At 39.5% G+C, this 25,766-nt stretch overlaps 1 protein-coding gene across 2 annotated transcripts; it reads right to left on the reverse strand.

Moving 5' to 3' along the window:
• Positions 1-7,528: 7,528 nt before the first annotated feature.
• Positions 7,529-18,076, reverse strand: LOC140140967 (centrosomal protein of 162 kDa-like). Of its 2 annotated transcripts, none has more exons than XM_072162735.1 (6): positions 17,982-18,076; positions 13,578-13,738; positions 11,395-11,619; positions 10,466-10,615; positions 9,630-9,682; positions 7,529-8,226 (listed from the first exon to the last, which is right to left on the reverse strand). In XM_072162735.1, exons 1-6 carry the CDS (start codon positions 18,064-18,066, stop codon positions 7,995-7,997), a joined length of 906 nt encoding a protein of 301 aa, XP_072018836.1. In that variant the 5' UTR covers positions 18,067-18,076; the 3' UTR covers positions 7,529-7,994. The 2 variants fall into 2 exon arrangements, with proteins under 2 accessions (XP_072018836.1, XP_072018835.1); XM_072162734.1 differs by lacking the exon at positions 17,982-18,076 and adding an exon at positions 16,952-17,039.
• Between the last annotated feature and the right edge of the window lie 7,690 nt (positions 18,077-25,766).

A 25,766-nucleotide genomic window follows, 5' to 3' on the forward strand; every position in this document is an offset into this window, starting at 1 on the left:
TCCACAAACCCATCGGCGGCCCAGTGCTCAATAAATACGGGTGGGAATTTTCGATATTTGACACTTACGTTAGAGGGGAGGGGGTTAGCCTTCTAACGAAAGGACTTTCGTTTATAGGGCTTCATCAAACTTTTGGGTTGTTCCCTAAGAGATCTCACTATTGGTTGAAACATATGTAATATTTTAAAGATAATCGACAATGTTTTGTTCCTCCAGACATGAACAACCTTTGTTTTTTATTAAAAATCAGATCGACCTTTGAGACCTCACTATTGGTTGAAACATACGTAACATTTAAAAAAAATCTACAATGTTTCGTTCCTCTAGACCTTTGACCTCCTAACCATGACATATGATTTCTTATTGACATTAACAAACCATTCCAAAATTGCATAGTGTAATCTGAGACATAATACCCAAGGTATTATCGTCTCAGGTGTAATTTTATTAACCTTGGACAAAACATTTTCCTTTGGTAAGACAGGACAGACTAACAGTGAGACAATTGGACATGAAGCCGACCACTATCACCACACACCCATGGTTAGATGACAGAGACTATTATAACATAACATGAAAAACCCAAAACACCAAAACATAAATTTTTCTCAATTTGAGATAGGCCTATTGGCAAATATAAATGGTCAAATATAAAGTATTGGCAAATATAAATAAGTCAAATATAAAGAAATTAAAAGAATATCTATGCTACTTTTGATGATATTTTATAAGTCCAACTTTTGAGATATTTTTCTCAAAATATCGAGAGCTATCTCAAGAACCACTGAACCAATACTAGGCTTGTCTGGACTCATTTTAATGCACTTTTCAAGCTGATTTCAAATATGGTTGTAAAAAATCTACAATTCTGACATTTTTGAATTTGTTAAAAAAAATTGAAACTTGTTGTCTGCAGTCGACACTCACATGGGAGATTGAGTTAAAAACATAAGAAAATGGACATAAAAAGTTCATAACTTTGCAACCATGTATGCCAGGGCAGTGAGAATTTCAACATCGGTATAAAGCTTGGGTACATATCAAGTTAAAAAGAATAGTTAACTCAATTTTCAAAATTTCAGTCTGATTGGATCAGATCATTATCACATATTTTTGAGCCATTGAATATATTATGAACAAGATACCACAAGACTATGTGCTGAATCAACACAATAAAGTTAATCCATTTAAAGCCCATACTCCCTCTGTAAAAAAATTGAGAAAAATCCCGAGAAATATCTACCACGGAGGGAGTAAGAATTGCGAATGGAATTAGCATGTTATAACCAACTCTATTTGAAACTTGCCCTCCTTCCGTGGACGATACAAGCTGACAAGAGGGTGTATGAAATTCAAACGGAGCAACCCAATGTGTTCATTCCATTTGAAAATCATACTCCCCCAGAGATACCGTATTTCTAGCATCTACAGGGGTAGTGTGAATTTTAAATGGAATAGCCAAATATGATAGGCCTATGTATAAACTATTCCTGCTCTTCCTGTACATAAATCCTATGCATTTTGATGTACCCTAAAGTATTGTGCTCATGTTGTATGGATCCAACATCCTGTAGGATCAACCCATTTTAGGCTTTAATATGGAGTAGAGGTCAGAGGTCAAATTAGGTTAGGCGACATCTTGATCTTAGCATCCAATATTATACCTCTCCCTATCGTGAATCGTCTGTCAAAACAAAATTTTTATATTTATAATTTCAAATTTTGGTTGGTGGTTTGAGTGTTATATAAATATAAATTTATAATTCGATATTAAGTAGAATTTACTAGTAAATATGTTATGGTGACAGAACTAGTGTTGGTACTATAATGCACATATTTTTATACTGTTATATGATAAATGAAAAATAATTATCACATTGTTTGAGGCTCGCTGTATTTTGAATTCCAAATGCTGCTGCTTGATGGTATGTTCATTCATTACAATTGTGTATGAGATAAATCCCGACTTAGACTAGGAGCACCACTAACTTCAGTCAATCAATCATTCATTATATAATTGTACCAGTGCATATTGATGCTCATTTTTAAAGGAGACTTTGCATGATACAATTTAAACACAAAGAAAAACATTTTGACAATGCAAGCATGATGAAACTGATGAAGTAGACATATTTTATACTCACCCATTTATGATGTACATGTAGGTGCATTCACCTCTGTGAGATTATAAGTTGAAATTTGTTTTCCATTCTTTGACATGTGTATTCCGCAGAAATATCAGTGATATGGTTTCAAAGTCATTTTGTTCTTTATGTATTTATTAGCCTGGTCTATTTGAAACCAGACTGTATACTGTAAAAGTGGAAATTTTTGCGCGATCAATTTTTCGCGCATTGCCAATTTTGAAATATTTCCCTTGTTTTTAAATTTGTGATTTGAAGTTTCCTTACATTGACCTATACACAAAAGGAATTTATTTGTGTACTGTTATTTTCGTGGTAGCAGTTTGGAACATGAAAAGCGCGAAAATAAATGTAGCGCGAAAATTTTCACTTTTATAGTACTTGAATAATTATGTAACTCTGTTTGTGTATTGTGCTTTTAGTGCACATCATGTGCATCAAAATGCACATGTACGTGCACACATAATGCTTGCAGCTGACAATGACCTTTTGACCTCATGTGGCAATTTAACCAAACCATACATTTGTGCATTATGGTTCTAGTATTTTCATATTATTTATTTATATGTATACCATACCTGACCATAGCAAAACACCACCTGCAAGCCATGTGACGTTGCAAACCAGCAAAAGTGCTGGTAATAGAAAGAAAAATGTTTTAAGAATTTTCAAGAAATGAGGTTCTGTTCCGAAATAGGTTGAGAAGCCATGCACTAGTGTAAACAAGTTTGTAATTCTATGGAATGTTTACCTCTTTTCCAAAACATTGATTTTCTGGAAGATTTTTCAAAAAGAAAAATATCTAGATGGAATGTTGCAAACTGCAGTAAAGAAAGATACTGCATGAACATAGCTTTATTTATTTATTTATGATCATTATTTTACATTTTACACATTTTATTTACTTCAAAAAATATTGTTTTATAACTGTAAATGCTGATATTTCTTTCTTACAAATTTCATTTTAATAAGAGCTGCATACTATTAATTTGTATATGTGTGTGTTTGGTTGAAAGGTATATATCATTGTACAGGATAAACCTAGCATGTGTCATTGGCCCCTGAACATGTTTAAAGGAAAACATCCTATGTAACCTGTTGGCAGTTTTATTTTAAACATGTTCAGGGGCCACTAGCACATACAAGGGTTTTCCTGCCCAACAACAAATTATCTTCATCTCCCTCAGATGTGATAGTCATATCTGGAATTTATTCTCTTCATGAACCCTGACCATCCTGAAAGGTTCAAAATGGTTGACCCCTCTGAAGGTTTAAAACAGTTCAGAAAAAAAAGTTTTCTCAAATCCCAAGTGATGCGATCGGTGCAATGAGCAGAGCCCACATACAGGCATGAAAATGGGGGCTGGCCAGCTCCATGCACAAGGGGTCGGTGGTTCAAACCGCACAGAGAGGGAGAAAAAATGTCTCTTCTTTCTTTCTTCCATTTCCCTTGGCCACAAAAGCAGAAAGGGTGTTAGGGTTAAGTATAAACCAGTTTCGAGAGCTACGGTTAATTTCATTCTAGGCCAAGTAAACCACATTAGCATTGAAAACTATTATTTTCCAAGAAAGAAATCTTTATCATAAATTTGGTTTACTATAAATATCTTCTTCCAATCGTTGATGATATTCTTGTCTAGGATTAATAAGAACGTTTAACTCCCTGAGCACTACCTGCAAATCTAACATTGCCTCTGATTGGTTAACTACATGATATCTTCATTTTAATTACCAATCAGAATGGAGCTTTGCAAATAATTCACCCCAATTTTTTTGCATGGTGAATTCTAATAATGTTGCTGATTGGTCCAATTGATAATGAAAACTTCTTTTTGACCAATAGGCAGGTAGTTCTCAAGGGGTCAAGAGTACATTTCAAGGAAAAATTGGACCAATAACTTCCACAATTCTTTGTGATTGATGCACACATATTAGATATGGACTTAAAATCAATTGATCAGAACAGAAACACAACACAAAAATGAAATGATGTTGTAAATAAGATACAATTAACTTAGTTGTTTTAATTGTACAAATACAATGTATACATAAGAACTGCAGGACAGTGCGTTATTTGATATACATGACATGATATATATGGGGCTATTCAATTTGAAATCCATACTCCTCCTATGGAAGATTTAGCTGATGTCTTCCACAGAGGGAGTATGGGTTTTAAATATAATAGGCAATTGGGCAACTTCCATTTGAAATCCTGGAAGATAAGATAAAGCCATATACAGAGGGAGTATGGGTTTCAAAATCATTAACCCTAGCCAATTCCATTTGAAAAACATACTCCCTCTGTGGAAGACTTGTCTTAAATTTTCCACAGGTGTATGGCAAATATCAAATGGAAAAGCCCATTATGAGTAAGATAAATGATTAATCTTGACTATTAAAATAACTATTTATTGCAGAACTATTTATTACAACTACTACATGGGCTATTCCAGTTGAAATCCATACACCCCCTATGGGAGACATGACCTTAATCTCCCACACAGGGTGTGTAGATTTCAAATGGAGCCACCATTCAGGTAACCCCATTTGAAATTCACACTCCCTGTGTAGAAGATTAAGGTCATGTCTTCCATAGGGGATGTGGATTTCAACTGGAATAGTCCAATTCAAGGGGAGTCTTGCCCAATTCACTGCCGTAGTGCACGTCAGTACCCATTGGTTACTGGTTCAAGCCTGGGCTCATACACCTGTTCAAAATTATGATATGCCATAGGCTTTGTGTTGTGATCATTTCGATCAGTGGTTTGTAACAAAGAAAGCGTGAGCCAGTTGACCTAGCAACGGTAATATTTTAACGTGCACTACGCCAGTGAATAAGTAGTGCATACTGTTACAGAAACAAACTTAATAATTTCCATGTTCGTTTGCAGTGTTATACTATTATAGCAAAGTGTTGACACTTTTCCATTGATAATAGCAAGTTGAACTCCCTGTCAGAAAAGATGGAATGCTGAGCCAGTCAATCAATAGAGGTTATCCGTGTTCTATAAGTTGCATATCCTATAGGCGACTGCTATACCTTGTTTAGGACTTTCAAAACAAGTTCCTGCATGTGCAACCATGACTGCTTCAAAATAGCCCGCCAAAGTCATGCAGAGGTCGTGCTTTGAATTGGTTTGAATGAGGAATACTACGGGAATCAGCACCTTTTGTTAAAAGTCACACATGAGTGAAGTGGATAACCTCTATACAAGCCTATTCATAGTTTGGCAAAATGCTGAATATCGATTTCTCTCATTGTTAAATTTATGTTACGCATGAATTCTCTTGAATTCGAGAACAGGGGATCAGCCTTGCATCAGTATGCTGCCCTCATTCGCTCACTTACCGTTAAATAATTTGTATGTTGACCTCACTCATGCCTAACTTGAATTTACCGAAGAGGCAAATTGATATTTGTCACTCTGTAAAACTCATAATGATATGCAAAGGGTACATTATTCCTGATAGCCCACACTAAAACTTTCTTAACCCCTTTTGAGAGAGACACAAAAGACAACAATTACTTAGGGCTCAGCTGAAATGGAATTTCTATCTGAAATGGAATTCCTATCTATAAAATTGGCGCGATATTTAGAATATTGATGTTCTGCATGCATCTGGTGCCCAATTGTGTAGAATGATGGCCGTTCCAAATTTTTAGATGTGGAGTATATTATTGTTACATTTGTTGCCGCATTTGTCCTCATTGCTGCTGTGGTATCAGTATTCACAATTATAAATGGTTATGCCATCAGGCTTAATAGTGACACAAAGTATAACTGAAAAGTTAACACCAAAGGACTGAATCACAGCAGCTGAAGGGAGTATCCCATTATGCTTTGCAGTACTATAATAGAACTGCACTTGCCATAGAAAATTACTTACTTAAATCAGACTTTTGTTTGAAAAAATATGACCTCTAAAGAATTTTGAAACTATCCATAGCTCTCAATATTTAAGCGGCTTTTACTTTATTTTTTGTGTACATTTACTATGGATCAAGCAGATGCATGATGGGATACTCCCTTCAGCTGCTGTGGGACTGACTATAACAGAAGCATGGTGCAACCATTAATTAACCCCCTGAGCACTACTTGCCGATCAAATGTTGCCTCTGATTGGTCAATTACATGGTATCTTTACTTTAATCACCAATCAGAATGGAGCTTTGCAAATAATTCACCCCAATTTTTTGGCGTGGTGAAATTATTCTAACACTGTTGCTGATTGGTCCAATTGATAATGAAAACTTCTTTTTGGCCAATCGGCAGGTAGTTTTCATTGGTTTAAAGACAATAATAATGCTGAGTCATTTTCTATACCAGAAGATTCAGGGGTCTTATTTACTATAAAGTGTGGTATTGGTTCTGTATTCTTCTGTTCATAAAATTTCAAAATATTTACTGGTTAATGGACTGACTTGTTTAATGTTATCAAACAAAAGCAAAAAGCAAAAAACTTGACCATTTCCACTCACAGATAGCACCCTATAGCATAGCTATACTCTGTCCAATCCAATCTATCCTTTTATTAAAGACTACCACATAAACTGTTAAGCTTATGGAAGTGGAGCATTAGTTTCCAGTTGGTCACGTAAAAAAAAGGGATGCGGTTACTTTTCATTATTCATTATTCGGTAAAACTACAAATTGCACTGTGCTGGTCCAATGTGTTAATTTGCTTAAAACATGCTTTGATAATAATATCAGAAAGCAGTTCTGTTGACTGTGGTACAGATACTTGAAATCGGTTTTTTAGAGCAGGGCGTTGGGCAAAAATTCAAATTTGCTGCGGGTGAGCAACTGGAAACTAATGACTCTTCTCCATTAGCCATAAGTAGTGATGAGAACACTAATGTTCTATTTTGTGTGTATAATGATATGATGCAATGTTCTAAACAAGAAATAATTTCATTATCAATCCATCGTTGATGAGCCAGCCAGCCGGCCTGGAGCCGCTTTGATTGTAGTAGGAATAAGAAGAAAGTAAAGCAATCATTAAAAACAATGTACTACTTTATATATCATGTGTGTGCTCTGTGTATTATTATGCCATGGGTGGGTATCTCTACGAGTATAAAGCCACTTGCTATGCCCTTCAAGGCTGACAACAGATGCAACATTCTTGTCCGTATGCACAAAACAAGTTAGACCGGGTCTAACTTTATACCTGGTCTAAACAATAGGGTAAAACAAAGAGTACCAACTTCACCATGTTTGTTTGTCACTCATAGAGTGCAAAATAGTGCTCCTCCAGATTATTTGCCCGATGCACAGCAAAATAATCCAGAGTTAAACTATTTTGCACTTCATAAGTGGCAAGCAAGCATGGCAAAGTCGGTACTCTTTGTTTGTTGTAACTCGCTGTGCCCTGAGCGTAAACACAGAAGTGATAAACAATCACGCTGATTGGCTGATCAACAGCTTTGACAATAAGATGGGTAACATATTGGTTGCCAGCGCATAGAAGGGGACCTTGCCACTTCTATGTGATCGCAGATCACCATTGCATACCCAGACCACAGAAGAAATAAACAATTAACTTCAGACCAGGTGTTAAGTTCAATCAATCAATCAATTAATCAATCACTGACATTTATACAACGCCAAAAACCAAAAAGAAATTGCACTATAAGGCGCTATGAAGGCGTTAGACCTGGTCGAACTTTTTTTGTGCATTGAGTTTATCTATGCTAGCAATTAATCATCTCCCACAATTTGCTCTGGAGGCCCATAGTTTTGATATCATCTTGTCATCTTGTGTTTAGAATATTTCAGCTCTGTATCCTTCCCCGAGATATTAACTATTGTTTAGAGGCCTTGCACAGACACCCATTCACCTTCGTCATAACAATGACTGCACAGTCTGACTATGTAGTGGTAATATCACACCCTGCCTCTGCAGTTCTCTCAGTACCTCTAAAATGGAGTCCAGTTCAGCACGGAACCTCTGTATTTCAGCATTCTTCTTGGTTAATTGCTGATGACAGTGCGCAATCTCGTGGTCCTTTTCTATGGTAGCTGTGTGCTTGGCTCGCTCCACTAGGAGATGCAACTCTTGCTCCCGTTGGTAATGTCTGTGAACAAACAATTAACATAGCACAATTAATTAAAGGGGTACATTGTGATCCTCATCACAGCAGTCCATTTACTTAAAAAATATGAGATTTTAAACCATCAGAAACTTAGGACTACATAATGTTTGTGTGCATAACCTTTCTTGCAGATTCGGTCATTTGGCGATGATATCATCCATCTGTACAACACACAGAGGCCTATGGTGCCCTGAAATATGTGCAATTTAGGCCTTTGAAAATGGTTTGATTAGCATAACATAAAATAAAAAATTAGGGTAGATAGGATGGAATTTTTTTCAAGCTGTAAATTGCATTTGATAAAGACCTTGGAACTTTTTTCTTCTATTTTATTTAAATTCAATTTAATTTTTAGCAAAAGTCAGGGTCTACTTTTAGGGTTAGTCGGGTTACGCCAATCAAACAATTTTTTTAGGCTTCGTGTGTAACTTGCATATTCAATGTCCGAATCAACTGAAATGATTTTTTTTTGGCTATCTATTAAACCATACCCTATTAAAACTTTCTCCTTTTTGCACTTTTGTAATAAATATAGAAATAAAGGTTTTTGCCTTATCATTTACATCCAAATAATGTGTCTTAGGCAGTAAAAATAAGTTTAAATGGGTATGACTCAGGCATGGGACGGCACTTTCTTTAAAATAACCTGAAAATGTGTGTGAAAAGTGGTCATTCCTCATGAAATACACTTGTGAATTAGACGATCTTTAGCTTGTTTTCGTTGTTGAAAGGGATTCAATCATGTTTCACTGTTGTTCATCACTGTTTAACAACTCGCCTCTGGCGCGTCTGTGTGGTTTACTTTGCTCAGGTAGCTTTACTTCTAAACTACGCAGATGACACGTTGTTAAACGGTGATGAACAACGATGTAACATGATTGAACCCCCAATTCTTAAACACATGAGAAAGTGCTTGCAATCTTATTGGTTCTTAACCATGTGATATGACACGATATAACACAGTACAGCGCGTGTGCATCAACATGATACTTGTACTCACTATTTGAACCAATCAGAGGTGCATAGCAACAACGAGACGGATCGATTCTAAGACCTGAGTAATTCCTTGTAAAATGTAAGATTTAATTTGATTGAAATTTGGTATACACCTACTAATGATTAATATTTTTATTGAATTGAAGTGTCTTTTGGCCTAAAACAATGAGGCGAATTTACTTAAAATAATGATGCCGCCTGTGTTATATGAGACGATAGATGCATGACAGCGGCTAAAAACAATACTTTTATTCTCTAAGTAAAGGATAGGGCATTACCCACTCTACTTTTGAAAATTGCATGGCACTACATGCAGCTACCATGCACAAAGCAAACAATCAGCAGCAAAAATTTATGTCAGTTTTCTAGAAATAGTGGCATACACTCACCTGGCTTCCATTGCACAAATTTTGGACTGTAACGCTTCAAAATGACGCATTTCCTGTGGAATAAAATGAAATAGAAACACTATAATAACAAAAATGAAAATGTAAGTCGGCCATCACAGACCATATACCACAGCAAAATCATGTCATAGACTGGGCCCTGGGCCTCAAGAAAGAACAGATGATTGATTGTGTTTTCAACTGATTGAGTGTCCCAGGTTAAAGAAGAAATAAAACAAACTGGGAGGGGCCAAGGACACTGGGAAAAGGACTCGCACAAACACACAAGGTGTATATGTGAGGTACTATGCTTCAGAAAGAGGGGACTGGAGCTGGAGATGTTAAATCATGATCAAGACATACTGTAAACTTGGGGCACCTGGGCTCCTTTGAATTGGGGCAAATTTCATGTACAAATAGAGAGCTCCCTCCTCTAAAAATCCTAACAAGAATTAAGGGTACCTGCCCTTATTTGATGGTGAGATTATTATGGGAGGGCACTTTTAGTTTGTGTCTAAAACATATCAGATTGTTTGCTTGTCCTCCACAACTTTTTCAGAATTGGGTCGGTCTGTCGGATTTTTTTTTATAATGTTTTTTTAAAGGTCATAGCCAAAACATGACTGCATGCCTTTAATTAGCTTAATAAATAGCCCAAATAGTTGTGAATTGAGATATTTCTCTACTATATACCACTTCATTCATGTTCTTAAAACAGTTTAGAAGTGTGTAGAAACTGTATATAAAACTTAAACCCTTTTCCCAGATTTTTCACATTAGGGTCGGTCAGTGGAGGACAAGCACACAATCTTTTTTTTTGCCTTATAATAGAATCTTACCGGTGTGTGTGATTTCTTGGCATCATGTAGCTCCACTCTGAGTTGATCTAGTTGAGTCTTCATCACTTGTTCTCTCACACGTGATGCTGCTGCTGTATCTGCTTCAACTCGTACATCAGATAGCTGCTCCTGAAGGTGGCCTATTAGCACCTACAAGTACAAACACACAATATATATTATTATTGTTCTCAGAATCTTCATTCCTATACTTTGTACAGAGTTTATTAAAGAGTCCAATATAATTAACACTTTGACTCAACACTTGGACTGTGTTGAATAGGCTCACTTTTTCGCCCCAACATTTTTCTTCAAACAATTTCTTGACCAAAGCTCATTTTTGACCAAAAAAGTAAAACTTTTGACAAAAAATCACACTGACCAAAAATCACATTTTGACCAAAAATCACAATTTGACCAAAAGTCACAAAAATGTTGTTTTTGAACAAAAAATAATGTTTTTTTAGCAAGAAAAGATTCTGAAAACATAATAATGATAATATACATCTTGTCCAATTCTTTAAAACTCAGCTCGACCAATAAATTTGTAGGTATTATATTGTGTATTATATTGTGTATTTACCCAAATTATTGAGTGTCCTTCCACATGAAGATTTGAAATTTGAACATTTTTGAATGGATCAATAATATCATGATTTTTTATGATTTCCGTCCGGGCACAGACAGGGTTCCCTCAGACAGGTAATCTTAAATTTCAATAACTCATATTAGCCAGATTCAAGATTGATAGGGGTGGTCAGAATATTTCTTTCAGTCTTCTTTTTCTTCCTCCAAGTCAAATTTTACCCATTACCTGGCATTATGGGTAGGTGGGGGGAGGACTGAAGGGTATTTGAGCCCCCTCACCCAAATTATTGAGGGGGCTCAGCCTCCTGGTGCCTAAGCCCAATGGCAACCTTATATTTACCTACCTTTTGTGACTCCACCTGGTTAGTTAGCCTAGCAACCTGTGAGTCTGAATGTGATAGCGCCCTCTCTGCCATCAATTTCTCCATCTCTTCCACATGCCTTGATTTCATTGCTGACATCTCTTCAGCTGTAGCTTCTTTGGTTTTTCTCACATTACTCTCTGCCTCGGCTAAGGTGGCCTGCACCCTTAATCGATGCTGCTCCATTTCTAAAGACAAGCTTTCCATCTATGATTTAAGAAAACACATGAATAATGTGTGACATGATCTGGCCCATGGGGGCCAATCGTGGCAAATTTGAAATGAGATATATGCAAATATATGAAGTAAACAATAGGAAAAAATGGACATCACAAAACTTCAGAGCATTAGAATCAAGTATGCTAACCCTTTGGTGTTTTCAGTAAATGATAGCCTAATATTTGTATCAGGTAATTATTATAGTAACTCAATTTTCAAAAATGCCTCCTTTGACCCCCATCATGGAACAGATCGTGTCACATGATATGTTCACAATTGTCATCTTGAATCATGGGACTTGCTACCACTGTTTTGCAACTTCAGTATAAGGGCGGGTATAAGGGCTGTTTATTTGATCCCCATCTGTTCCTTTCTTTTATCATTGATCACTCAAACCTAATGTGTTACCATCCTCGAGCAGACATTTGTGGGAAAGGGTAGGAATTTCGCCCAACATCACAGACTGTGATTAGAGTCCCAATTTCAGGATCCTTTGCCATTACCTTTTTCCCCGCTTAACAGTTGCACAAACATCTACAGGCACGTACACTATTCTAATTAAAGTCTCACAACTCCTGTCATTTTGATAATGGTCAAAAGATCTTCATCAAAGTTTATGGTCAACCTGCAGCTACCTAAGAGTCATGGCGTCTAGGGAATTTGTATTGGTTATGGCTTAATGCTCTGCATGCTGACCATAGGCTTCAACATAAAAAGTTCCAAGTTTTGGGATATTTTCCCAAATATCAAGAGCTATCTCAAGAGCCTGTGAACCAATACTAGGCTTGTTTGTACTCATTGTTATGCAATTTTCATGCCGATTCCAATTATGGTCATGAAAATGTATAATTATTGAAATTTTTAAATTTTTAAAGAAAATTTGGAACTTGTTGTCTGCAGTTGACACCAGTGTAGAGAGGGTAAACCATGACACTACATCAGTCAACATGTCAACCAATGGATGCAATGGCTTAAAGTCTAGAATTAAGTCATTCACCCTGTGGTAATATATCGAATATTATATTGCTAAAGAACTTGGTTGCATAGACCATGCTGGGCTTCTGTTATATGCAGAACAAGAGCATGACCAAATCGAAGATGGAGTATGCTAGCATAGCTTGGCATGGAGCAACTCCTATATCACTGTCAAAGTTAGATACAGTCCAGAGGCATGCCATTCGTATCATAGATCTCCCTGTAGCATTAAACCCTGAATTTAAAGCTTGCAGTAAATTGTATTTGGTGTGAAGATAATGGCAGTTTTACATGCCACAATGCTTGTGATAATAGCAGGTTTTACATGCCACAATGATCACTGATGTAAGTGCTTATATTCGGGGTTTTTTCTTTAAAAATACTGCTGTGTTGTTAATATTTAACAAAATTGGGCCACTGGGGTATCCAAATGTGTGTACATAAACCATCATTCTTTATATGTGACGAGTCATGTCAAAAGGAGACACTTTTGGGCAGGTTATCAATTTTGAGGTTTTTACATATTTTAAATATAGCGATATTTTGCTCCACAACGCCGTTTCCCCAAGGAAATCGGACATTCATGAGCGAAGATATTGAGTTCGTAAGTTGTGGTATTATAAAATTGGAAATTGAGATATCGGCCTTTAAATATATTATTGACAATGTTGAGAGTAGGAATTACCTTGCAAAATGTCTCAAAAAATACAAGATGCCAGTTATATTCCAGTCTGAAACTATCAGACAATATATTTAACATTAAACATCACAAATTCGCAACAAACCCAAATTGTGAAAAATATCACCCGGGCAGATTTTTGGCTATTTCTCCATTTACGATCCTGCCCAAAAGTGTCTCCTTTTGATATGACACATCACATATGTTAAAATATTGTGAATACAATTCATACTTCTGAAGCTACAGGTGTACTTATAATGGCTGCATTACTTTTTGTGAAGTCTTTATGTACCTGTTGTTTAAGGCGTTCATTTTCCATGAGTACATCGGATATGTGTGATCCAGCAAAGTTCCGAGGCTCGTATTGTTTACTTCCCATATCATCTTCACTGCTTGGTTTTCTTCTGGAAGTACCACTGGGTTTCTTGCTGGTTTCAGAACTGCTTCCATGAGCTATACAAAGCAGGGAAAAAATAAAATAGGGAACTATCAGTAGGTAAAGTTTTGCAAACCACCCTGCCATTGCTTGTCCTGGAACAACCAGGTTGCATATGTGACCCGTTCTGACAAAACCAGGAACAAGTCGCATTTTTGAAATTTCATGATATGAATAAGCATGTAAGAACTAGACAATGACACCAAAATTATATACATAGCATCAATACTTTTCAAGATATGGATAATTTTGTAAATTATACCTTGGAATTTTTTTCCTAATTGCTATTCTGAGGTATGGGCTAATAAGTTTCCTCATCTGCCATATACAGGATTGAATAGAGATTATCATAGTTCAACTGTTAATTATTGATTAAATAAACCTCTTTTTAATAAGTACTTTCAAGGATTTGAAAGTCCACTTAGTCCCACAGTCAAATACCATGAAATTAAGAATTACAACATTTGATTTTTTTTATGGGAATGTCATCTTTAAAGGCCTTTAACTCAAAAACATGCCTGTCGACATGTTCCGGGTTTTGTTGGAGCTGGTCACATATAGTGAAGTGTGGGTTGCTGATCGTGTAGCATGCTGTGCTTCTTTAACACCCGGTACGCTTTTTTAGCACCCCATTGGCAGCAGCGTTAGAAATAGGGCCGGTCAGCCGGCCATTGGCCTGTAACTTTTTTGGCCTGACCGGTAACTTTTCTGACTGGCATCTAGTTGCCGGCCCGGCTGGCCTGTAACTTTTTGAGGCATATTTCGAACACTGATTGGCAGCCTTCATACATGTGTCAAATAGTGTTGTAATGTGCAAATGATAACCAGCCATGGTCAGTCAGAGCCCTGCTACAAGTAAACAAAATCAATAGGAAAGTAAATAAATATTTTTATTATAAGGCTTGAAAAAATACTGCCAATCAAACAGACCCTAAAAATAGACCCGTCCCTAGACTTTTTTTATTCTGGCCTTCCCAATCGTACTATGGTGCTGAAACGATTTGGGAATATGCTTTGGGGGACATTTTGTTACTTTCACTTCATAAAAGCTATTATAAACATGATAAAACACTCAGATCCATAATTCAGTTAAGCATGAATGATTACTGATGCCACCTATCACCAAGTAAAACCAAGTGTATGAATAGGCAACTGTTACGTACAATCTGAGGACAGTGATGTCACATTTGACCATGAGTCAAAGCTGGCAGCAGCATCATTTTTCTGCTATTATGACGTCTGTTATGTTTTTATACGATATCATCTGAGGGATGAAATCAAACTTGACCGACGGTTAACTGCTGGTTCCGTCCGGTTTCCATTGTTTAGAACAATAGCAACCGGGCGGAACCGCTCGGAACCGGCGGCTGACCGCTGGTCGAGTTTTGATTTCATCCCTAAACTAAGTCTTTATAGCAATACGCTAAATTTTACAAAACCCCACATGTAGCCTCCTGTATGGCAGTATCATCATTTTTCTGCTTCAAATGACCTTTAACCTTTCAAATGCGTTAGCTAGCCCTACGTATTACACAAAGTATGCATTACGCTGTCTACATATGTTTATATTGAGCGTGTATTGGAGTTGCAAGGGCCTGGAAGATCTGGGTGGGTCATGCATATGCACAGGATCCTTTGAGCTCAGAGCCCCAGGATGCAAATGACCATGCCACAGATTTGGGTCTCAAATTTCAGCCTCTGGTATAACCATTTTGGTATAAATTTTGGACATTCTTAAATAATTTTTTTGAAAAAACAAACAAACTTGGGTGCCTTCTTGGGGCACAATCTTGCTATGCGCACTCCTGAACGTTGACGTCAGACTCAACAATCCATTATCTCTTTATCTCTGCCGGTCACTAGAGTGAATGATGAGCACATTGGCACCAGCTATTTATATCTGAAATTTTGGACATTCTTTTTTAATTTTTTCGAAAAAAACAAATCAAACAAACTTGAGTACCTCCGCGGGGCACAATCTTGTTCTGCTCCTCACGGATGACGTCAAACTCAACATTGCATTATCTCTGCATCTTTGCCGGTCACTGGAGTGAATTACGAGCACATTGGCAACAGCTATTTTTATATGTTATATCTTAAATTTTGGACATTCTTTTTTTAAAAAATTTTGGAAACAAACAAACAAACTTGAATACCTCCTTGGGGCACAATCTTGTTCTGCTCCTCACGGATGACGTCAGACTCAACATTCTATTATCTCTGCGGGTCACTAGAGTGTACTAGCAACAGCTATTTATATCACGAGTCTCCATTTTCAGACAAGGTGTGAAGGCATATTTCCAGTTATATATATATCATGAGCAACGGTGTATCTAAATAAGCTTACAGGGATGACTGACTTTAGCTGTGACAAATTCCTGTAGCGTCAAACAGGATTTAGGCATGGCAGATTATCCAACTGGTTATCCTGCAGGCAGTGGTTTTCATCTGACCACAACTTCTATTACAGTGGGAATTGAGGTTCACACATCCTCTAAGATATAACTTATGAGAATCTCCCGCCTGGTTTGTTTAGCCTTAATTTGCCTAATTCTCAACTCTCATTTGATTGATAAAGCTAATAAATAGCTAGCTTTATAAAAGACACATCACTTTCACTATATTAAGGGTTGTACCTAAGCACCATCCTTGGGAGCTAGGAGTCTACCTGGGGTACTGAGGGACAGAAATGTGCCCAACATAGGCTGATTTTGTAACACTTTACAGCTCAGTTCCCAGACCATGATGCCCCTCAGCCTGTGACTGAAGTGAGCAATATAAGCTGAACTAGTTGGACAAAAGAGGGTATAAGCTCAGTGCTACTTTATAGAAACACAGCTGAAGCCCCCAAAGCAATATCCTGGACATGCCATTGATCTTGACCCTACCTGTTGGTTTCCTAGTCTCTGCCTCTGTAGTCTGCCTTCCTTGGAACCTTTCATGCATCAACCTATCACATACACCTTTCAGCATCTCTATCTCATGGTCCTTATTAACCCTACCTGTTGGTTTCCTAGTCTCTGCCTCTGTAGTCTGCCCTCCTTGGAACCTTTCATGCATCAACCTATCACATGCACCTTTCAGCATCTCTATTTCATGGTCCTTATTAACCCTACCTGTTGGTTTCCTAGCCTCTGCCTCTGTAGTCTACCCTCCTTGGAACCTTTCATGCATCAACCTATCACATACACCTTTCAGCATCTCTATCTTATGGTCCTTATTAACCCTACCTGTTGGTTTCCTAGCCTCTGCCTCTGTAGTCTGCCCTCCTTGGAACCTTTCATGCATCAACCTATCACATACACCTTTCAGCATCTCTATCTCATGGTCCTTATTAACCATACCTGTTAGTTTCCTAGCCTCTGCTTCTGTAGTCTGCCCTCCTTGGAACCTTTCATGCATCAACCTATCACATGCACCTTTCAGCATCTCTATTTCATGGTCCTTATTAACCCTACCTGTTGGTTTCCTAGCCTCTGCCTCTGTAGTCTGCCCTCCTTGGAACCTTTCATGCATCAACCTATCACATCTACACCTTTCATCAGCATCTCTATTTCATGGTCCTTATTAACCCTACCTGTTGGTTTAATAGCATCTGCCTCTGTAGTCTGTCCTCCTTGGAACCTTTCATGCATCAGCCTATCACATACACCTTTCAGCATCTCTATTTCATGGTCCTTATTAACCCTACCTGTTGGTTTCCTAGCCTCTGCCTCTGTAGTCTACCCTCCTTGAACCTTTCATGCATCAACCTATCACATACACCTTTCAGCATCTCTATCTTATGGTCCTTATTAACCCTACCTGTTGGTTTCCTAGCCTCTGCCTCTGTAGTCTGCCCTCCTTGGAACCTTTCATGCATCAACCTATCACATACACCTTTCAGCATCTCTATCTCATGGTCCTTATTAACCATACCTGTTGATTTCCTAGTCTCTGCCTCTGTAGTCTGCCCTCCTTGGAACCTTTCATGCATCAACCTATCACATACACCTTTCAGCATCTCTATCTCATGGTCCTTATTAACCCTACCTGTTAGTTTCCTAGCCTCTGCTTCTGTAGTCTGCCCTCCTTGGAACCTTTCATGCATCAGCCTATCACATACACCTTTCAGCATCTCTATCTCATGGTCCTTATTAACCATACCTGTTGATTTCCTAGTCTCTGCCTCTGTAGTCTGCCCTCCTTGGAACCTTTCATGCATCAACCTATCACATACACCTTTCAGCATCTCTATCTCATGGTCCTTATTAACCATACCTGTTGATTTCCTAGCCTCTGCCTCTGTAGTCTGCCCTCCTTGGAACCTTTCATGCATCAACATATCACATACACCTTTCAGCATCTCTAACTCATGGTCCTTATTAACCCTACCTGTTGGTTTCCTAGCCTCTGCCTCTGTAGTCTGCCCTCCTTGGAACCTTTCATGCATCAACCTATCACATACACCTTTCAGCATCTCTAACTCATGGTCCTTATTAACCCTGCCTGTTAGTTTCCTAGCCTCTGCCTCTGTAGTCTGCCCTCCTTGGAACCTTTCATGCATCAACCTATCACATACACCTTTCAGCATCTCTAACTCATGGTCCTTATTAACCCTACCTGTTGGTTTCCTAGTCTCTGCCTCTGAAGTCTGCCCTCCTTGGAACCTTTCATGCATCAACCTATCACATACACCTTTCAGCATCTCTAACTCATGGTCCTTATTAACCCTACCTGTTGGTTTCCTAGCCTCTGCCTCTGTAGTCTGCCCTCCTTGGAACCTTTCATGCATCAACCTATCACATACACCTTTCAGCATCTCTAACTCATGGTCCTTATTAACCCTACCTGTTGGTTTCCTAGTCTCTGCCTCTGTAGTCTGCCCTCCTTGGAACCTTTCATGCATCAACCTATCACATACACCTTTCAGCATCTCTAACTCATGGTCCTTATTAACCCTACCTGTTGGTTTCCTAGCTTCTGCCTCTGTAGTCTGCCCTCCTTGGAACCTTTCATGCATCAACCTATCACATACACCTTTCAGCATCTCTATCTCATGGTCCTTATTAACCATACCTGTTAGTTTCCTAGCCTCTGCTTCTGTAGTCTGCCCTCCTTGGAACCTTTCATGCATCAACCTATCACATGCACCTTTCAGCATCTCTATTTCATGGTCCTTATTAACCCTACCTGTTGGTTTCCTAGCCTCTGCCTCTGTAGTCTGCCCTCCTTGGAACCTTTCATGCATCAACCTATCACATATACACCTTTCATCAGCATCTCTATTTCATGGTCCTTATTAACCCTACCTGTTGGTTTAATAGCATCTGCCTCTGTAGTCTGTCCTCCTTGGAACCTTTCATGCATCAGCCTATCACATACACCTTTCAGCATCTCTATTTCATGGTCCTTATTAACCCTACCTGTTGGTTTCCTAGCCTCTGCCTCTGTAGTCTACCCTCCTTGGAACCTTTCATGCATCAACCTATCACATACACCTTTCAGCATCTCTATCTTATGGTCCTTATTAACCCTACCTGTTGGTTTCCTAGCCTCTGCCTCTGTAGTCTGCCCTCCTTGGAACCTTTCATGCATCAACCTATCACATACACCTTTCAGCATCTCTATCTCATGGTCCTTATTAACCATACCTGTTGATTTCCTAGTCTCTGCCTCTGTAGTCTGCCCTCCTTGGAACCTTTCATGCATCAACCTATCACATACACCTTTCAGCATCTCTATCTCATGGTCCTTATTAACCCTACCTGTTAGTTTCCTAGCCTCTGCTTCTGTAGTCTGCCCTCCTTGGAACCTTTCATGCATCAGCCTATCACATACACCTTTCAGCATCTCTATCTCATGGTCCTTATTAACCATACCTGTTGATTTCCTAGTCTCTGCCTCTGTAGTCTGCCCTCCTTGGAACCTTTCATGCATCAACCTATCACATACACCTTTCAGCATCTCTATCTCATGGTCCTTATTAACCATACCTGTTGATTTCCTAGCCTCTGCCTCTGTAGTCTGCCCTCCTTGGAACCTTTCATGCATCAACATATCACATACACCTTTCAGCATCTCTAACTCATGGTCCTTATTAACCCTACCTGTTGGTTTCCTAGCCTCTGCCTCTGTAGTCTGCCCTCCTTGGAACCTTTCATGCATCAACCTATCACATACACCTTTCAGCATCTCTAACTCATGGTCCTTATTAACCCTGCCTGTTAGTTTCCTAGCCTCTGCCTCTGTAGTCTGCCCTCCTTGGAACCTTTCATGCATCAACCTATCACATACACCTTTCAGCATCTCTAACTCATGGTCCTTATTAACCCTACCTGTTGGTTTCCTAGTCTCTGCCTCTGAAGTCTGCCCTCCTTGGAACCTTTCATGCATCAACCTATCACATACACCTTTCAGCATCTCTAACTCATGGTCCTTATTAACCCTACCTGTTGGTTTCCTAGCCTCTGCCTCTGTAGTCTGCCCTCCTTGGAACCTTTCATGCATCAACCTATCACATACACCTTTCAGCATCTCTAACTCATGGTCCTTATTAACCCTACCTGTTGGTTTCCTAGTCTCTGCCTCTGTAGTCTGCCCTCCTTGGAACCTTTCATGCATCAACCTATCACATACACCTTTCAGCATCTCTAACTCATGGTCCTTATTAACCCTACCTGTTGGTTTCCTAGCTTCTGCCTCTGTAGTCTGCCCTCCTTGGAACCTTTCATGCATCAACCTATCACATACACCTTTCAGCATCTCTAACTCATGGTCCTTATTAACCCTACCTGTTGGTTTCCTAGCCTCTGCTTCTGTAGTCTGCCCTCCTTGGTACCTTTCATGCATCAGCCTATCACATACACCTTTCAGCATCTCTATCTCATGGTCCTTATTAACCATACCTGTTGGTTTTCTAGTCTCTGCCTCTGTAGTCTGTCCTCCTTGGAACCTTTCATGCATCAACCTATCACATACACCTTTCAGCATCTCTATCTCATGGTCCTTATTAACCCTACCTGTTGGTTTCCTAGCCTCTGCCTCTGTAGTCTGTCCTCCTTGGAACCTTTCATGCATCAACCTATCACATACACCTTTCAGCATCTCTATCTCATGTCCTTATTAACCCTACCTGTTGGTTTCCTAGTCTCTGCCTCTGTAGTCTGCCCTCCTTGGAACCTTTCATGCATCAACCTATCACATACACCTTTCAGCATCTCTATCTCATGGTCCTTATTAACCCTACCTGTTGGTTTCCTAGCCTCTGCCTCTGTAGTCTGCCCTCCTTGGAACCTTTCATGCATCAACCTATCACATACACCTTTCAGCATCTCTAACTCATGGTCCTTATTAACCCTACCTGTTGGTTTCCTAGCCTCTGCTTCTGTAGTCTGCCCTCCTTGGAACCTTTCATGCATCAACCTATCACATACACCTTTCAGCATCTCTATCTCATGGTCCATATTAACCCTACCTGTTGGTTTCCTAGCCTCTGCCTCTGTAGTCTGCCCTCCTTGGAACCTTTCATGCATCAACCTATCACATACACCTTTCAGCATCTCTAACTCATGGTCCTTATTAACCCTACCTGTTGGTTTCCTAGCCTCTGCCTCTGTAGTCTGCCCTCCTTGGAACCTTTCATGCATCAACCTATCACATACACCTTTCAGCATCTCTATCTCATGGTCCTTATTAACCCTACCTGTTGGTTTCCTAGCCTCTGCCTCTGTAGTCTGCCCTCCTTGGAACCTTTCATGCATCAACCTATCACATACACCTTTCAGCATCTCTATCTCATGGTCCTTATTAACCCTACCTGTTGATTTCCTAGTCTCTGCCTCTGTAGTCTGCCCTCCTTGGAACCTTTCATGCATCAACATATCACATACACCTTTCAGCATCTCTATCTCATGGTCCTTATTAACCCTACCTGTTGGTTTCCTAGTCTCTGCCTCTGTAGTCTGCCCTCCTTGGAACCTTTCATGCATCAACATATCACATACACCTTTCAGCATCTCTATCTCATGGTCCTTATTAACCCTACCTGTTGATTTCCTAGCTTCTGCCTCTGTAGTCTGCCCTCCTTGGAACCTTTCATGCATCAACCTATCACATACACCTTTCAGCATCTCTAACTCATGGTCCTTATTAACCCTACCTGTTGGTTTCCTAGCCTCTGCCTCTGTAGTCTGCCCTCCTTGGAACCTTTCATGCATCAACATATCACATACACCTTTCAGCATCTCTAACTCATGGTCCTTATTAACCCTACCTGTTGGTTTCCTAGCCTCTGCCTCTGTAGTCTGCCCTCCTTGGAATCTTTCATGCATCAACCTATCACATACACCTTTCAGCATCTCTATCTCATGGTCCTTATTAACCCTACCTGTTGATTTCCTAGCTTCTGCCTCTGTAGTCTGCCCTCCTTGGAACCTTTCATGCATCAACCTATCACATACACCTTTCAGCATCTCTAACTCATGGTCCTTATTAACCCTACCTGTTGATGTCCTAGTCTCTGCCTCTGTAGTCTGCCCTCCTTGGAACCTTTCATGCATCAACATATCACATACACCTTTCAGCATCTCTAACTCATGGTCCTTATTAACCCTACCTGTTGGTTTCCTAGCCTCTGCTTCTGTAGTCTGCCCTCCTTGGAACCTTTCATGCATCAGCCTATCACATACACCTTTCAGCATCTCTAACTCATGGTCCTTATTAACCCTACCTGTTGGTTTCCTAGCCTCTGCTTCTGTAGTCTGCCCTCCTTGGAACCTTTCATGCATCAGCCTATCACATACACCTTTCAGCATCTCTATCTCATGGTCCTTATTAACCATACCTGTTGGTTTTCTAGTCTCTGCCTCTGTAGTCTGTCCTCCTTGGAACCTTTCATGCATCAACCTATCACATACACCTTTCAGCATCTCTATCTCATGGTCCTTATTAACCCTACCTGTTGGTTTCCTAGCCTCTGCCTCTGTAGTCTGCCCTCCTTGGAACCTTTCATGCATCAACCTATCACATACACCTTTCAGCATCTCTATCTCATGGTCCTTATTAACCCTACCTGTTGATTTCCTAGTCTCTGCCTCTGTAGTCTGCCCTCCTTGGAACCTTTCATGCATCAACATATCACATACACCTTTCAGCATCTCTAACTCATGGTCCTTATCAACCCTACCTGTTGGTTTCCTAGTCTCTGCTTCTGTAGTCTGCCCTCCTTGGAACCTTTCATGCATCAACATATCACATACACCTTTCAGCATCTCTATCTCATGGTCCTTATTAACCATACCTGTTGATTTCCTAGTCTCTGCCTCTGTAGTCTGCCCTCCTTGGAACCTTTCATGCATCAACATATCACATACACCTTTCAGCATCTCTATCTCATGGTCCTTATTAACCCTACCTGTTGGTTTCCTAGCCTCTGCTTCTGTAGTCTGCCCTCCTTTCATGCATCAACCTATCACATACACCTTTCAGCATCTCTATCTCATGGTCCTTATTAACCATACCTGTTGGTTTTCTAGTCTCTGCCTCTGTAGTCTGTCCTCCTTGGAACCTTTCATGCATCAACCTATCACATACACCTTTCAGCATCTCTATCTCATGGTCCTTATTAACCCTACCTGTTGGTTTCCTAGCCTCTGCCTCTGTAGTCTGCCCTCCTTGGAACCTTTCATGCATCAACCTATCACATACACCTTTCAGCATCTCTATCTCATGGTCCTTATTAACCCTACCTGTTGATTTCCTAGTCTCTGCCTCTGTAGTCTGCCCTCCTTGGAACCTTTCATGCATCAACATATCACATACACCTTTCAGCATCTCTAACTCATGGTCCTTATTAACCCTACCTGTTGGTTTCCTAGTCTCTGCTTCTGTAGTCTGCCCTCCTTGGAACCTTTCATGCATCAACATATCACATACACCTTTCAGCATCTCTATCTCATGGTCCTTATTAACCATACCTGTTGATTTCCTAGTCTCTGCCTCTGTAGTCTGCCCTCCTTGGAACCTTTCATGCATCAACATATCACATACACCTTTCAGCATCTCTATCTCATGGTCCTTATTAACCCTACCTGTTGGTTTCCTAGCCTCTGCTTCTGTAGTCTGCCCTCCTTGGAACCTTTCATGCATCAACCTATCACATACACCTTTCAGCATCTCTATCTCATGGTCCTTATTAACCATACCTGTTGATTTCCTAGTCTCTGCCTCTGTAGTCTGCCCTCCTTGGAACCTTTCATGCATCAACCTATCACATACACCTTTCAGCATCTCTATCTCATGGTCCTTATTAACCATACCTGTTGATTTCCTAGTCTCTGCCTCTGTAGTCTGCCCTCCTTGGAACCTTTCATGCATCAACATATCACATACACCTTTCAGCATCTCTATCTCATGGTCCTTATTAACCCTACCTGTTGGTTTCCTAGTCTCTGCTTCTGTAGTCTGCCCTCCTTGGAACCTTTCATGCATCAGCCTATCACATACACCTTTCAGCATCTCTATCTCATGGTCCTTATTAACCCTACCTGTTGGTTTCCTAGTCTCTGCCACTGTAGTCTGCCCTCCTTGGAACCTTTCATGCATCAACCTATCACATACACCTTTCAGCATCTCTAACTCATGGTCCTTATTAACCCTACCTGTTGGTTTCCTAGCCTCTGCTTCTGTAGTCTGCCCTCCTTGGAACCTTTCATGCATCAACATATCACATACACCTTTCAGCATCTCTATCTCATGGTCCTTATTAACCCTACCTGTTGGTTTCCTAGCCTCTGCCTCTGTAGTCTGCCCTCCTTGGAACCTTTCATGCATCAACCTATCACATACACCTTTCAGCATCTCTATCTCATGGTCCTTATTAACCCTACCTGTTGATTTCCTAGCCTCTGCTTCTGTAGTCTGCCCTCCTTGGAACCTTTCATGCATCAGCCTATCACATACACCTTTCAGCATCTCTATCTCATGGTCATGGTCCTTATTAACCCTACCTGTTGGTTTCCTAGCTTCTGCCTCTGTAGTCTGCCCTCCTTGGAACCTTTCATGCATCAACCTATCACATACACCTTTCAGCATCTCTATCTCATGGTCCTTATTAACCATACCTGTTGATTTCCTAGTCTCTGCCTCTGTAGTCTGCCCTCCTTGGAACCTTTCATGCATCAACCTATCACATACACCTTTCAGCATCTCTAACTCATGGTCCTTATTAACCCTACCTGTTGGTTTCCTAGTCTCTGCCTCTGTAGTCTGCCCTCCTTGGAACCTTTCATGCATCAACCTATCACATCGTCGGCCGCATCACATACTGACGTATTCGACATTTTTAACTTTTTTGAGAAAATTGGTATGTTAGTTTGTTATGCTCTATTCTATATATTCACCAAAAATCATGCTTCAAAGTGGCTTAATTACTAAGATATTGATTAATTTAATTATGTCGTATTTACAAGACCTTGAAATGTCCGCATCACATAACGACGTATTTGCCGATCACATATACTGCGCAAGCCCAGTATATCGTATCTGCAATTTGAAGAATTTGCCGCACATACTGACGTATTTGCGCGCCTCTGTCAATGCACGGCAAAATTGCTGTTTTGTCCTTTTCACATACTGACGTATTTAGCAACTGTTTCACATACTGACGTATTTGCGCGACGTATTTGTCATTTGAACGGCGAAATTGACATAAGTCCTTTTCACATAGTGACGTATTTTATTTAATATTGATTTTTTGCAGAATAAGTTATGCTCTGATAGTGATAAGTGATTTATATTGAAAATATGGTGTATTTGCATTACTGTTAAACTGGTTTTAATCGACAATAATATTTTAATCAAGATTATGCAGCAAATGAAAATCGCTAGATTTTCAAGTTCGATTTTCTCGAAATGCGTATTTTGCAAATACGTCAGTATGTGATGCGGCCGACGACATACACCTTTCAGCATCTCTAACTCATGGTCCTTATTAACCCTGCCTGTTAGTTTCCTAGCCTCTGCCTCTGTAGTCTGCCCTCCTTGGAACCTTTCATGCATCAACCT

This window comes from Amphiura filiformis, chromosome 19 (genome assembly GCF_039555335.1).
Source record: "Amphiura filiformis chromosome 19, Afil_fr2py, whole genome shotgun sequence".
Taxonomy (NCBI): Eukaryota; Metazoa; Echinodermata; class Ophiuroidea; order Amphilepidida; family Amphiuridae; genus Amphiura; species Amphiura filiformis.

Excerpts from the sequence above, each read along its gene's own strand:
- LOC140140967 (XM_072162735.1), bottom strand. The coding sequence starts at position 18,066 with ATGCTGAAAGGTGTATGTGATATGTTGATGCATGAAAGGTTCCAAGGA. Across the intron at positions 13,739-17,981 it reads AGAGGCTAGGAAATCAACAG|CTCATGGAAGCAGTTCTGAA; the intron begins GTATGGTTAATA and ends TGCTTTGTATAG. Across the intron at positions 10,616-11,394 it reads ACCAGGTGGAGTCACAAAAG|GTGCTAATAGGCCACCTTCA; the intron begins GTAGGTAAATAT and ends TTGTACTTGTAG.